The following is a 14,562-nucleotide window of genomic DNA, read 5'->3' on the forward strand; positions in this document are numbered from 1 at the left end:
TCCATAACACACACAACTTTGAGGCGGATGGGCTACAACAGCAGAAGACCCCACGGGGTACCACTCATCTTCACTACAAATAGGACAAAGAGGCTACAATTTGAAAGAGCTCACCAAAATTGGACAGTTGAAGACTGGAAAAATGTTGCCTGGTCTGATGAGTCTCGATTCAGAGACATTGAGACATTCAGATGGTAGAGTCAGAATTTGGCGTAAACAGAATGAGAACATGGATCCATCATGCCTTGTTACCACTGTGCAGGCTGGTGGTGGTGGTGTAATGGTGTGGGGGATGTTTTCTTGGCACACTTTAGGCCCCTCAGTGCCAATTGGACATCGGTTAAATGCCACGGCCTACCTGAGCATTGTTTCTGACCATGTCCACCCCTTTATGGCCACCATGTACCCATTCTCTGATGGCTACTTCCAGCAGGATAATGCACCATGTCACAAAGCTCGAATCATTTTTAAATTGTTCTCTTGAACAGGACAATGAGTTCACTGTACTAAAATGGTCCCCACAGTCACCAGATCTCAACCCAATAAAGCATCTTTGGGATGTGGTGGAACGGGAGCTTCGTGCGCTGGATGTTTTTAAGATTTAAGAAATGCAAATCTTATTTGGACAATACTGTCATTTCATTACTAGCATGAAAACAGAAGTCTGCGACAAAACCACAGCTTGAGCAGAAAAAAAACTACGACTGCACTTAAAGTGCACACAGAGGCAAGAAATGCTTCACTCTGAACTCTACACTGATACTAATTTCTCAAGGTCTCACCGACATTATCTAACGAGAAAGAGAGAGAGAGAGAGATACAGAAGGGAAGTCGGCGCTCGGTCCCTGGTGTGCATCCAGTAAAGCTGCTCACCATCAGCCCAGAGATAAGTGCAAAACTGAGAGGTATTGATCCAGTAATAGCAGCTGATGCTTTGACGCCCGACACCTTAACCCCGTAGACATAATGTCACAGCCTCTTATCCCAGCCTCTTAACACCAGCAGCCTATCTCCCCTCGCCTGTCAGACCCCCGTAATACGCTTCTCAAAGCTCGCCCTAAATCACCCAAATCATCGCACCTTCACACATTATTTACTTTCCATCTATAACGGAGTGCGGGAGGGTGGAGAGAGAGCGAGCGGCACAAAGTGATTTACAGTTCAAGTAAAAAAAGGTTACGCCTGTTTTTCCTTTATTTATCCCCAAAGACCTACAACATCTGTCAAGGCGACTGTATTCTCTCAGCTCCTATCATTGTGTGGAGCCCCATGCCGCAATTATAGAGGAACCGAAGGCTGATTGTGTGAGACTACGCCGCATGACAAATACAGCGGCGAGGGTGGGGGGACGGCGGAGCGTCCTCGATGGCGCAGCGGCTTAGACGCTCTCATTAACGCAGAGCTCGACGCTCTAATACAGTTGGATAGGTGTGAATAATACCTAATGCCACCTAATTACTCCAGCGCTAATATGCGGTGCGCTCCGCAACAGTGACACCTCTAAAGCAAAGGCAGTATCTGGAGAGAAATCGTGCGCCTTTGAGTCACCCAAGGGTGAGCATGATAATTAACTGAGTAAAGAGATTTTTTCTTTCATTTTTAGGAGGGGAGAAAGAGAAACAATTGCTGAAGATAAACAAACCAAATACCTGCGCATTGTTGCAAAGTATTGAAAGCGGAGTTCAAATATGGGGAGTCAAAATGAGAGTCTTGGGGGCACATTTGTGCCAGCACAAAACCTTCTTTTGTCTTTTAAAAGGATTTTAAAAAGGTCAGGATTTACTAAAGAGACACAGTGAAAAAATGTATAGGCGTGGACAGGATTATTTTTGTGGCTCACCCTATTGGATATGCATTTGTAGGAGTTTCCATTTCACGCAAAATTTATGGGAGGAAAGTATTTGAATTAATCATGCAAGGTGATTGACTATGGCTTGCACTTGTCAATTTAAAGAGATAGTGCCACTGTAGTCACAGTTGGACTACTTTAACAATGTCTTTACTAACTTTCTGGGTCAGCAGATGCAATTACCTAGAAGCTTATGAAGGAGTGATCCAGCTCTCAGATTTCATCAAAAATATCTTAATTTGTGTTTTGAAGATGAACGAAAGTCTTACGGGGTTGGAACAACATGAGGGTGAGTAATACTGATAGAATTTTCATTTTTGGGTGAACTAACCCTTTAACAGTATTTAACATCCGAAAAAAAGTATGTGCCTTTAAACACTCACAACCAGATGAGATGTTGCAGCAAACACCAAAAGGGACATAAAACCAGGGTTTAAGCAGATGCTACACTAGAAATGCTAGAAGAAAAAAGGTTCTATCAGCGCTACATATTTGGAACCTCTAGGTTCTATACAGAACCCTTTTTAAGGGTTCAATAATAAGAACCCTTTAGGGTTCTTTGTAACCATGAAAAAGGTTCTATATGGAACCTTTTGGGTTCATTGATTATCATTTGTTTTGTCCTTTCCAGATTAAACATTTCATATTATTGACAAACATCAAGACCCTAAAATGTATTTATGAATGCATGTGAATGATCACAAAATTCAAGATATGGGGGCTAGAAAATGTTTATATTTTTATCTTTTTATGTAGTTAATCAATATCACACGAAGAGTGCCATTTCAATTTTTCTCCTTCAAAAATCCGCATGATTAAAATGTGATATTAAGTTACTACAACCTTTTAATAAACAATAATTTAATTACATACTACAAAATGTTGCAGAATAATGTAATATATGAATGAATAATAGCCTATAAAGAACCTTTGTGCCAAAAGGGTTCTTTCTTTTCATTATAGAACCTTTTTTTTAGAATAAAAGGTTCTTTGGAGTTGAGTAAAGAACCCCATACTTCATATGTAAAACCCCAAATGAACCCTTTTTTCTAAGAGTGTAATTTGCACTACTTTTGGAAGATTGCGATTGGGTTAATTGTACGCTTCTTCAGCAGATCACGCGCAAAATGTTCCACTCCCATCTGTGCTTTTTTGGAATTGCACTCACGCTAATTTGCCTTGTTTAATAAATCTGGCCCTTGATTTTCTCACTGCAACATATTTGAACTGAATGAGACTGGATGGATGATGTTCCTCACACAAAGCTGTCATATTGCATCAAAACAAAGACTACAGAAATTAGTTTTTCTCTTTATATAACACGAACAAAATGGAAGATGAACATCCCAAATATCTTTGTACTGTTGTTGACGCTCACCTGAATACTAAACACTACCGTTTACCTTTCAGCTTTATGTTTTTGTTGTTGTTGTTGAGGAACTGTCAAAGGGTAGATAGTGCCTTTGCTAAAGGATATTGCCAAACGCTGACATTATATGCAAATGTTGTTTATGATCTGGCAGGCGGTACAGATCCTGTCTTGGTCGAGACTGTGCAGCCCACGGCAACTTCCCAAAGCCACGCCGCTGAATCAGGCCTCTAATGAGATCTCAAGGGCTGCAGTTAGAGCGCCACTTTGTGCCGCAGCAGTCGAGACGTACAGCAACAACTCCGAGGCCTCCATATGTTGCCCAGGAGGCTGAGAAACTAACCCAGTGTTTCAGACAGTACAACTGAACACACTCTCTGAGCTCAGACACACAGCGAAGAAGGTGATGGAACATCAAGAGTCGAGTGCAACTTTATTTACGTCCCTTTAGGTGTTTGCAGCAACATCTCATCTGGCTGTGAGTGTTGAAAGGCCAATGCTAACATACAGAACAATCCATTTGCAGTTATCGAGAGTGCTGGTGGTCGAGGAAGCCCAGAAAAATGGAAGAATACACCCACATGCAAACACTTTTTTTTTAACACATAAATGACCTCGACATATAAAAACGGATTTGGAGGAACATTGAGATTAAAGATTACTACGGACAAACCCTATACCTCGGTCACAGAATTTGATCTTTAAATATCTCCTTTAAATGAGCCATGTCCTCTGCCCCTTTAATAAAAACTGTTACGCAAAGCTTCCTCGAGCCCCGTCTGCTTTTGACCCTCAAAAGCACAGAAGAAGTCGGCACGGCTCATTAACGAAACCCTTTTTTCGACGTATTGTCTTATCCTGCCAATGAAGATCTCCATCTCACAGTGGAGGAATGAATGGGAGAGATTAAGATCAGGCATATGCCATTAGCCTCAAATGAAGTGCTTCACGCTGAGGAGATAAGAGGCAGATGTGGCGAGATAGCACGGCAGAGAGGGGAAATGGCAAAGAAAGTGTGAAAATTGGGCTTACACATCATGAAACACTATTATTACTAAATTAGCCGCATGTTTTCCCACCCATCGTGACAAAAAGGGAAGGAAAAAAAAAAAAGAGCAACAGTGAAAGGACAGTGTTTTTGGAGCAATCGAACACAGACCTATGAGACGTTTGAGCTTAGTTTTGTTAAAGGGATAGTTCACATAATGAAAATTCTGTCATCATTTACTCACCCTCATGTTGTTCCAAACCCATATGACTTTCTTGCTTCTGTGAAACACAAAATGTGAAGTTTTAAGAAGATTTTTAAGAACATATCAATTGTTTTTAATATAAAGAGAGTGAATGAGGACTTTAGTGCCAATTATCCAAAATGATAAAAAGAAGCATTATACAACTAGTCCAAACTATTTTGCGGGTTGCTCATTAAAACTCCATCCTAGCAAATTTATGGGAAATGTCTGATTTGTGAACGGATCATTCAGAATGAGTTGGACCCTTTCAATAAATGATACGATTGAATTCACAAAACCTGAGAGATTCATTCAAGAATCAGACCGGTCCAGTTCTTGACTCACAATGTTTAACAGCTCACTGATTATTAGTGAAGAATAATGACTTAAATATGGTCGGTCTGTCACACAAAGCTATGAGTATAATATTGACTATAATATAGCGCACAAGTCACAAGGTCCATTTAATGATGCTTCTGGTGCAGGTGAATCCTTTTTAAAGCCTGAAAGATTCAGTCTCAATTCATTGCAATTGCATCGGAAAAAACAACTAATACCTTATTTAAAATGTCTCATTGCATGTTCCACAGAAGAAAAAAAGGTCATTTGATTTTTTTTTAGTGAACCATTCCTTTAAAATGTTTAATTGTGCACTAAATAAGGACAGGATGGCGCTCTACAATAAGAGAGAATAAACTAAAAATAAAAAGATACTTAAGACACCATTTGAGGTTTCTCAGATTGGTCTGAACCCTCTGGAGAATCTCTAGTCCGGCCATCACGATTCATGCATTGAATGTGAGAGGTCTGGTTTGGCCTTGAGGAGATGAATTGAATGTAACGCTACTAGAATTCTTTTGTGTCCATCAGAAAAATGAGTGTATGGGCCATTCATATGTATATTGAACTATTCGTCCTGTGATTGCACTAGTTTAGCTCTTGTAAAAGGGGTGCAGAGTGTGTAAGGAACAGCCATGAGGGAATAAGTTTGGCATGGAGAGAGAGAAAGGGGGAAGAAAGCTGGCAGGCAGGTTGAGGCCACGCCAGTGCCGCTCGCGCCATGCGGTGAGGCTGAGACGGTGAGTGCCAGCAAACGTGGCGTGAAGAGGAAAGATCAAACAACACGGCTTGCAGATCTCCACCAATCTGCTCCGTATTATTCCATCAGCCAAAGAGCATCCGAGCACGCAGCCAGCGGCCACACGGAGGAAACCAGACACAATCTAAATACCATGGCATAGTAATGAGTCTCAATACCTTGGATTTTCCATGATACCATCACTTTTGAAGAGTTGGAACCCACTATATTTGAAAGGCAAGAAAGATGAAGTCAAAATGAAATGCAGTTCGCAAACATGACACATTTGCAGATTTGATTTGAAATGACATGCACCAATGCACAATAAGACCAATAATGTAATATAAAATGATCACTATTGCCTGTGATGACATTTATTCCACCAGGGCTGATATTTGTGCTCTGCGGCGACCCCTATAGGTTCCACCGCGATCCAATCCACGCCGATCCCGTCCAGAAAGAACACTCCAGATTTGCGTGCGCTGAAAGCAGCAGACGGTACACAGGCTCGGCCATCTCCTCCACCAGGACAGATGGTGAAATGATACAATATGCTTTCCAAGAAACCACAGCGCATTCTGAGCGCGGCAGTGATGGTGCTGATGGTACTGAGTGGTTTGGTGTGTCCGTGGCTGATGAGCAAGATCAGAGCCAAACCCCATTGCTGGTGATTGATTTCAGAGCTCTTTCTCTCTCTCTCTCTCTGTGTGTGTGTATAATATTTTGGCTCAGCACCTCAAACTACTGCTGATCTAGGAACTGACTACCTCAGTGAACAAAGGAGAGAAAAGGACAAAGAGAAAGACTAAAACTGAGATCTTCATAGAATAGTCAAGATGCAATCCCATTGTAAAGAGAAATACTCAAAATAAACAATTGTTTCTCCTATACAGCAGTCTGATGAAAATGTATTAACTGAGACCTGATGTCTCCTGCTTCTTAGATGTATCTCTTAAAAAAAGATTCATATCACTTCTCTGGAGTTTCAGAAGAGATCTTAAAGGAGTTGTTCACTTTAAAAAAAAAAAACTTTTGCTGATAATTTACTCACCCCCATGTCATCCAAGATACTTCTGTCATTCTTTTTGATGAAAACATTCCAGGATTTTTGTCCATATAATGGACTTCAATGGGACCCACACGGTTCAAGGTCCTAAAGACAGTTTCAGTGCAAACGTTTAACAAAATGAACAAATCTTTTTTTTCGTCTCATATGGTTCATTCAACGAACGAAATGAACGAATTGACTCGGAAAACGATTCGTTCGTTTCAATGAACGAATTTGAACAGGAGAGTCACGAATGCGAATCACAGAACAGAGCAAAGCGAGCATTTAAGCTTATAAAACTTACACTTTGTTATTTTATTTTTTTTTTAAATGAGCGATCGTTTCGCTTGATGTTCATCGTCTGGAATCATTTAAAGCCCTTTGAACAGTTTGCAGTTTGCACTGAAACTGTCTTCTGGACATTGAACCGTTTGGTTCCCATTGAAGTCCATTATATAGAGAAAATCCTAGAATGTTTTCATCAAAAACCTTAATTTCTTTTCGACTGAAGAAAGAAAGACATGGACATGGAGGGTAAATTTAGAAATTAGTAAATTATCAGCAAAAGTTTTTTTTTTTTTTTAAAGTGAACTACACCTTTAATGTCTAAAACTTTTCTCAGATTTGCCAAGATGCCTAAGTCTACAATTAAAAGTCAGATCTCAAAGAATTGGATTCTTTCTGTATTGTATGTCAACAAATGTCTCATTTGTGCTTATTTTATTTCTCCTAAGGAATAGGAGAAAAAAAAAAAAATCTGAGACCAAGTTGATACTTAAAAATGAAAAGACTGAGAACACAAGAAAGCTGAGCTATGAAACAGCATCTTCTTAACAATTGATTTTTCCACAATGTAAATCCTTAGAAAAGAAAAATCAAAAGAGAAAACTACTTTAGAGTTCTTTTTTATGTCTCCTATGAAATGTTATGAGAAACAACTAAGACAAAGTTGATTCTTTAATGAAAATGTTCATCTTTCATGATGTATTTTTTATGTCCAAGACACAAATCATGCATTAATATTAGAACATCTTGCATTTCATATCTAAAAAAAAAAAAAAAAAAAATCATGAAATACAGAAAACCACTGGCTCAGAAATCCATGAATCCAAGGGAAATAAAATAAAGACGCAGCCAAAGAGAATGTGAGACATTTTGAAAGGGTTAATGGGATGGTCACATGCTGTAAAATAATATCTCACTAGAACGCCCAGGACCAATGAGGAGCCGGGCAGCGGCCCCCAGGTCCCCCGGCGAGGGGCTCCGTCTCCATCTTTTGTGGCCCTGTTCAAGCAATTAAGCCCGGCTCGGTGTTTTCTAAGGGGGATGTCAAGTGAGAAAAGTCATTTTGTGGCACTGCACTCCTCAGTTACGGTCATGCTCAGTACCAGTGCAAATTAAAACTCTCCCGCCAGCGCTATGTAAATACGGTCGTGGACCGCGCTGCGCTTTAATGAGCCATAATATGAAAGAGCAGTATAAAACTGACAGAAAATAACCGGACGCATGACAGGTGACAGGTGCTACAAACTTTTTCAAGGCAGAGGGGGAGGGAGAGAGCTGGGAAGAATGTGATATTCAGGAATATTCTAGCAAAGTTCAGGTCCTCTGGGATCGAGATGGAAACTGCTGGAGGCGCTTCTGAAGGCGGAAAGAGAAGGTGGAGGAAAGAATAAGATAGCTTTTCCTCCCATTTGAAACATTTTGAGGCACTACAGTCGCCGTGTTAAAGGGATAGTTCATCTCAAAATGAAATGCGGTCGCTATTTTCTCTCTCATGTTGCTCCAAACCTGTTTATTTACAGTGTTTTTCAACTGCTTGGACACAAAATCCTTCCTTGTCACACAATTTCTGAAACCTGCTGACACTCAAACACCAGAACCACACACCAAATCTGCAAAACCATACACTAATTCTCGGCCTTCGACTCACTTCTTACAAGATGTAAGATGTACAAGATGTAACAAAAGAAAATCAAAATGCCACACTAATTCATCAGTGCCTCACACGATCTCCTCACATGTGCAAACACTCATTGCTTTACTTAACACCAACCAATCATGGCTTTAGAATAGGCCTACAAACAGGCCAAAAGATCAAGCTTTTGTTGTGCTTAACGGTAAAATTACACTATAAAAGCAGTCCATATAATCCATTTGCTATATACGATTTCTAAAGCCATTCAATCATTTTATCTAATACATATAGGTCTGTTTATCAGATAAACTGATCGAATGGCTTTAGAAATCGGAAATAGCAAATGGGTTATATGGACTGCTTTTATAGTTCTTTTATGGTTTAAGGTTAGCCTAATTACCCCAGCAGAAGCTCTTAAATGCTATTCACATTCACCTTTGTTCAAATTCACAAATTACATATTGATGCATCTCAAGAATCATAGCATTAAACACACACACATACATAAAAAAAAAAAAAAAAACATTGATAGGCTTGGTCTCGCAACCCGACCAATTCAAATATGTAAGATTTAAGATCTGATAGTTTTACAGTCAATAACATCCAATTTCCTCATGCAAAGCCATTGTATAGAAATGGCCAACATTTCTAAAGAATGCGTTCAGCACCTTGTTGAATCAATGCCACGTAGAATTAAGGCAGTTGTGAAGGTGGAAGGGTTCAAACACAGTATTAGTATGGTGTTCCTAATAATCCTTAAGGTGAATGCATAATGCTGTTCATTTGACTATTCTTAAAAACATACCAGCATATGGGTTCAGAACAACACAAGCAAATAATGACAGAGTGTTGATTGCTGGGTGAACTCTTCTTTTAAAACATGTACATAATATTTCTCCAGTCCTCAGAAAAGCTGTGCTAAAAACCTTACATGGATTACCTATCACTAAATCTGCTTTGCATGCACAACGGGGGCGGCCGAGTGGAAATGAAGCCTCTCTGCTCGAGATGGAGTCTACTGACAGAATCTGCATCCGTGCCCGCCGATTAATCCGAGACATCCCACCCGATCCACCCGTCATTCACAATGTCACAGAATCCATAATCAAGATTTAACAGGAGTCAGCGCTCGGATCAGCGGGCAGAGAGTTAGTGAGAGAGAGAGAGAGAGATATTCACAGCAGACAGCAGGTCAGTGTGATATTCATGGACAGAGAATGGCATAATTTCAGCCCAGCTCTACAGGTGGCCTTCAAAAGGACTGTAGAAAATTATGCTGAGCGTCACTATAGAGGGAAACACTCGGGTTCTGGAAGTAAAAACTACATTCGTTTTTCTTCATAGGGAAATTGATTTTGAACTATAATTTATAAGACAGCCTTACTGTGAGCTACAAAGTTGTTAAATGGTGGTATTTGCTTCTGTTGAAGCCCTTAGCATTATTTCAGCCTATTTTTAAAATAATCGTGCTTAACAGCTGAATTCTTGGTGAAAAAATACATTAAGTGCCAAAATAGCTCTTTAGCTCCGCCCACTCCCAAGAGTCCCACTTATGCGAATAACATAATCGAGCCGATCTCCCTATTCTCTCGAAATACTTACATATTTGTATATATATATATACACGCACATTTTGCAATAAACGTATATTGTTTTATATAATCAACATTTGTAATTTGTTTTTTTATTTGATTATGCTTTTCGCAAAGTTTGTAGGCCTAGTTCTTTCCCTCACTAAAGCCATTTAAGTGTACTTTTGTCTTTTTGTCCCATTTTCAAAACTTTTTTTTGCTTCAAATCAAAGTTTGTAGTTGTGATTCACCTTGTAGCTCATTGGCTTGGTTCATTTAACTCTTTAATGAAGACTTTAATATACAGTATATATAATTGGAAAAGTACTATTGTACTATTTTATCAGACTGAAATGTACTGGTTCTCCTAGAGCTATGAACACTGTTTTTTTTAATGACATTATTAGATAGACTAAATAGGAAATTTGAGTTCTTTTAGTCATTTCTAAAACAAACTCAAACCATCTAGACCAGAGATTTGCAGAGACACACTGTAAAGTTATGTGAATGATAACTGCACTGAAACACTGGAGTGAATCCCCTTAAAGCAGTGGTTCTCAATGCTGATCTGATCAATAATGAATTCCCCAAAAGAAAAAAAGGATTTTGGAATTTGTCATCTGAACCACTCAAAACCATGTTAAACCTATTCCCAGAAGTAACTGGGGAGTTATGAAGGTATTCCAGAGTGGTAGAATAGTGCTATTGTCATCTAATCTGATGACTTTACTAGAGAGAGAGCGAACAGTGTGAGCAGTGGTTGAGCATGTTAAATCCAGCTTAAATTAAGATTCGGCACATCGGTTTGCTCTCTGTTAAACCTCTGGCCTGTTGCTAAAAAGACTATAAGAAGATGAATACTGTCAATTATTAGGCACAAGGAGACATAAAATATGGCATTATTTTATCATAATATTTATGTTAGTTTACTATAGTATAATATTTGAAATACAAATATAATAAAATATAAAGATTATGATAAATATGACATAAGCTGCCATTAAAAACTGGGGTTTGTCATATTTTGATGTTTTCGAAATAAGCGTCTTCATATGCTCACTAAATTGCGGTAAAAAACGTATACTGTAAAATATTATAACAAATTATTACAATTTTTTTTAATAATGTAATTCACTCCTTTGATAATGAAGCTAAAGTTTTTTTAGCTTTGAATTTTTTTTAACAATTATTCATTCCAGTGTTACATGATCCTGCTGAATGAATTTGAAGTATTCCTTATCATCACAGTTGAAAACAGTTGAATATAGAAAGTTGAAAAGAACAGCATATATCTGAAATGGAAATATTTTGTAAAACAAACATTTTTAGTCACTTTTGATCAATTGAATGTGTTCTTGCATAAAAACAATATTTCTTAATAAAGTAAAAAATACTGACCCCAAACCTTTCGAAATGCAGTGTACTTATTAATCTAATGATTTATAAAAAAAAAATGCACAAACTGATTATCCATGTTAACAAACATTCATGGGTTTTTTTTTAGGACGAAAGTGATACCAAACAGTTTGACATACCATAAAAAACAATTAAAAAATACTTTTTACACACAAACCATGACATCAACAACAAAAGATTCAGGAAGTGTTCCTTCTCCCTTTAAAACGTTAATTTACCCTATTCCTTCTGTCCTCTTAATTATCACATTTAGTTGCATTAGCAGTGTCGGACCTGTGAGCCATTTTCGGGTCAATCATGGCCCACCAGATACTCATAAACATGAAAGCACGCATGACACCAGTCAACTATCAATGCAAAAGTATCGAGTGCATCATGAAGTGGTGGCGTTCAATCTCTGTATCTGTCCTCACCGCAGAGCGCAGCGGCTGATCAGAAAACCCCTGTTTTACAAGGGACACATCTTGTCGCAACAACTTTGCCTGACCTTGTGCGAGTCTGAATAACACTGTAAAATTGATTCAGCTCGCCGCAATAAAAGAGCCTTCGCATTATCTGCATTCTACCTCTAATTAATATAAGCAGTGGCGGGCAGGCCATTATTTACGACCGAAGCTGTACGGGGCGGCCACCGCAATAATAATCTGCTCTATATTTTTATTGATGTGTTGATGAATGGCTTTATTTCACACAAAACAGCCATGGAATGTCGAAGCATGCAGATTACACAAGCTCGGCCCCTGCCTTTCCTGAGCCCTCTATCTGTGTGTGTTTATATCACCGTTAGCCGGACGGCCTCTAATTACACAGCTATGGTCAGTTGAAGTACCGCGGTCACACATCCTCGCTCATTTACTTACTCTGCACACGCTCCAAATGTTTTAAAATTGCTTTTTAGATTTACATGCGTCATGTCAACCCGATCTCACGACCAAGTCGTGTGAATTAAAAAGTGGCTAATTCGTAACAATTCATACGACCTCACTCGTACGAATGAATACGATTTTGCTAAATCGTACATATTTTACGAATTGGCCAATTCGTATGAATTCGTACGAATGACCTACCCCTGACCCCGCCCTTAAACCTAACCATCACGTGGGTTTAGACAAATCATACGAATTAGTACGAGTGAGGTCGTACGAATTAGACACTTTTTAATCATGCGTCAAATTCGTACGAATTGGTCGTGAGATAGTGTTGGTCATTTTGATAGCCATTGGAAAATGAAGTTGCTCTTTCATAGAAGAGGAGACATGATGATCATCTCATTCATGCAAATAGTTGACATTCAGTAAGACTACAGAGCAATATGATTCATGTGGATGGTATGGATTTTGAATCTGGTCTGATGAGAAAGACTTCAGACGTTTGACTGCAGATGTTAGTATCAGACATTATTGAAATGCCTAAAGATTTGTGTGAGTTTTTCTTAAGCAGAATCCTTAAAAAGTCTCCATGTATTCTCATTGCATTGTAGGAGCAACAACTGACTTATTATAAAAGATCTCATTTGGGATTTTTCTTACCTACAACACACTCAAATGCCAATTTATGATTCAAATGATATTGTTGACCTATTTAGAAACCACCTGAGATTACCAAGGTTATTTTTTCAGGAGAAACATCTGAACTTTAAAGAGAAGTCTCCATCTGCACTCCATTCAATTTAATCACGGTCTAGGAAAACTATTTAGATATTAAAAAGATAATATGTGGTCTTTTTCTTCACAAGATATACTCAAATGCCAAACTATCATTTGAATGACCTTATTAGAAACTCTAGAGACGCATGTGAGATTACAAATGAGTCAGAATTTGGCGTAAACAGAATGAGAACATGGATCCATCATGCCTTGTTACCACTGTGCAGGCTGGTGGTGGTGGTGTAATGGGGTTTTCTAGGCACACTTTAGGCCACTTTGTGCCAATTCGGCATCGTTTAAGTCTTTTGCAGAGAAAGACCATAACCAAATATCAATGCATCACTCAATTATGTTTCACAAGTTCACACTTGCATATAATCAGCTACAGTAAAGGTTATGCGTGTTTGGCGCGCTATCCGAGGGGAAGGTGCCGAGCTCAGAATTTGGAGGTTGGGATAGAAATGAGTTAGAAGTGATGAGATGGGGTGGTGGAGGGATGCTGGAAAACTGTCATGGAACAGAGGTTATATAGCCTTATCTCATAATTGTGTTGATTAACTGAACGCACTCCTCCCGTTGTTAATTGGGTTAATTATCTGCACGTGCTCCTCCCGAACTTTAACAAAACATCATTTCTTGTGTTGATTACGAGACATGTGTCTGAAACCCTGGAGGAAACGTGAAGTCTCCACTCGCCCTCCATCTAATCTCTTCGCTCTCTAGGAGAAACAATTGAGATATTGAAGAGATCTTCTTTGTGCTTTTTCTATCCTATGGGCACATTGAAGTTTTGGCAGCAAGTTTGAATCTCCAAGTGCTTTTATGAAACATCTGAAGCGCTAGATTTGTGCTATCTTTCATAATTAGGAGGAAGTGCAGCTAAAAGGCGTCCTGCGTCAGATAATTGTGGTCCATCCTTCCTAATTTTGCGAAAGCGTGAACCAAAAAAAACATCAGTATTTATCTGGTTATTATTCAGCTCACAAATCCTTGATTATTTTCCAATCCTTTCCTCTGATAGGAGGCATCTCTTTTTGCTTGCCTCTCTCTCTCTCTCTCTCTCGTCTTTCGACCAGCCGGCCTGCCTTCTCAATCGCCTGTTTTGTTTCCGCCTTTAATGAACAGTTGGATTCTTTTATTTCTCTACAAGTGCTGGATTTGTCTTATCAACCTCGTTCCCTTTGAGGGTTGCCAATTGGTTTTATCCACGGATGTATCATTTCCTAGGCTTCCTCTTTTTTCCCTGCACAAAGAGAAAGAACCACTTCGTCAACAACCCTCTACGGAGAGACAGATTAAGAACCTCAACATCACCTAGCTTCCAGCGCCGCTCCCAACTGGTTTGTGTAAAACTCAATTAAACTGGTCCCTGCTGAATTCCACATTACAGTACATTAAACAGAAATTCTTCAAGCGTGATGACAAAGCTGCGGTA

The 14,562-nt window shown here is 39.1% G+C and overlaps 1 protein-coding gene across 4 annotated transcripts in view; it reads right to left on the reverse strand.

Annotated features, from left to right (window-relative positions):
* zfpm2a (zinc finger protein, FOG family member 2a) overlaps positions 1-14,562 on the reverse strand; it is a 176,582-nt gene that overhangs the window by 24,352 nt on the left and 137,668 nt on the right. Inside the window, exon 2 of one of the 4 annotated variants that reach the window (XM_089117941.1) lies at positions 4,451-4,487. The exons of the other annotated variants lie outside the window; for them this stretch is intronic. Within the exon in view, the coding sequence (XP_088974067.1) occupies positions 4,451-4,472 (22 nt within the window). The 5' untranslated portion in view covers positions 4,473-4,487. The remainder of the gene's footprint in view (positions 1-4,450; positions 4,488-14,562) is intronic. 4 annotated transcript variants of the gene reach the window in all.

Source organism: Pimephales promelas, chromosome 12 (genome assembly GCF_988280905.1).
Source record: "Pimephales promelas chromosome 12, fPimPro1.hap1.1, whole genome shotgun sequence".
Lineage (NCBI taxonomy): Eukaryota > Metazoa > Chordata > Actinopteri > Cypriniformes > Leuciscidae > Pimephales > Pimephales promelas.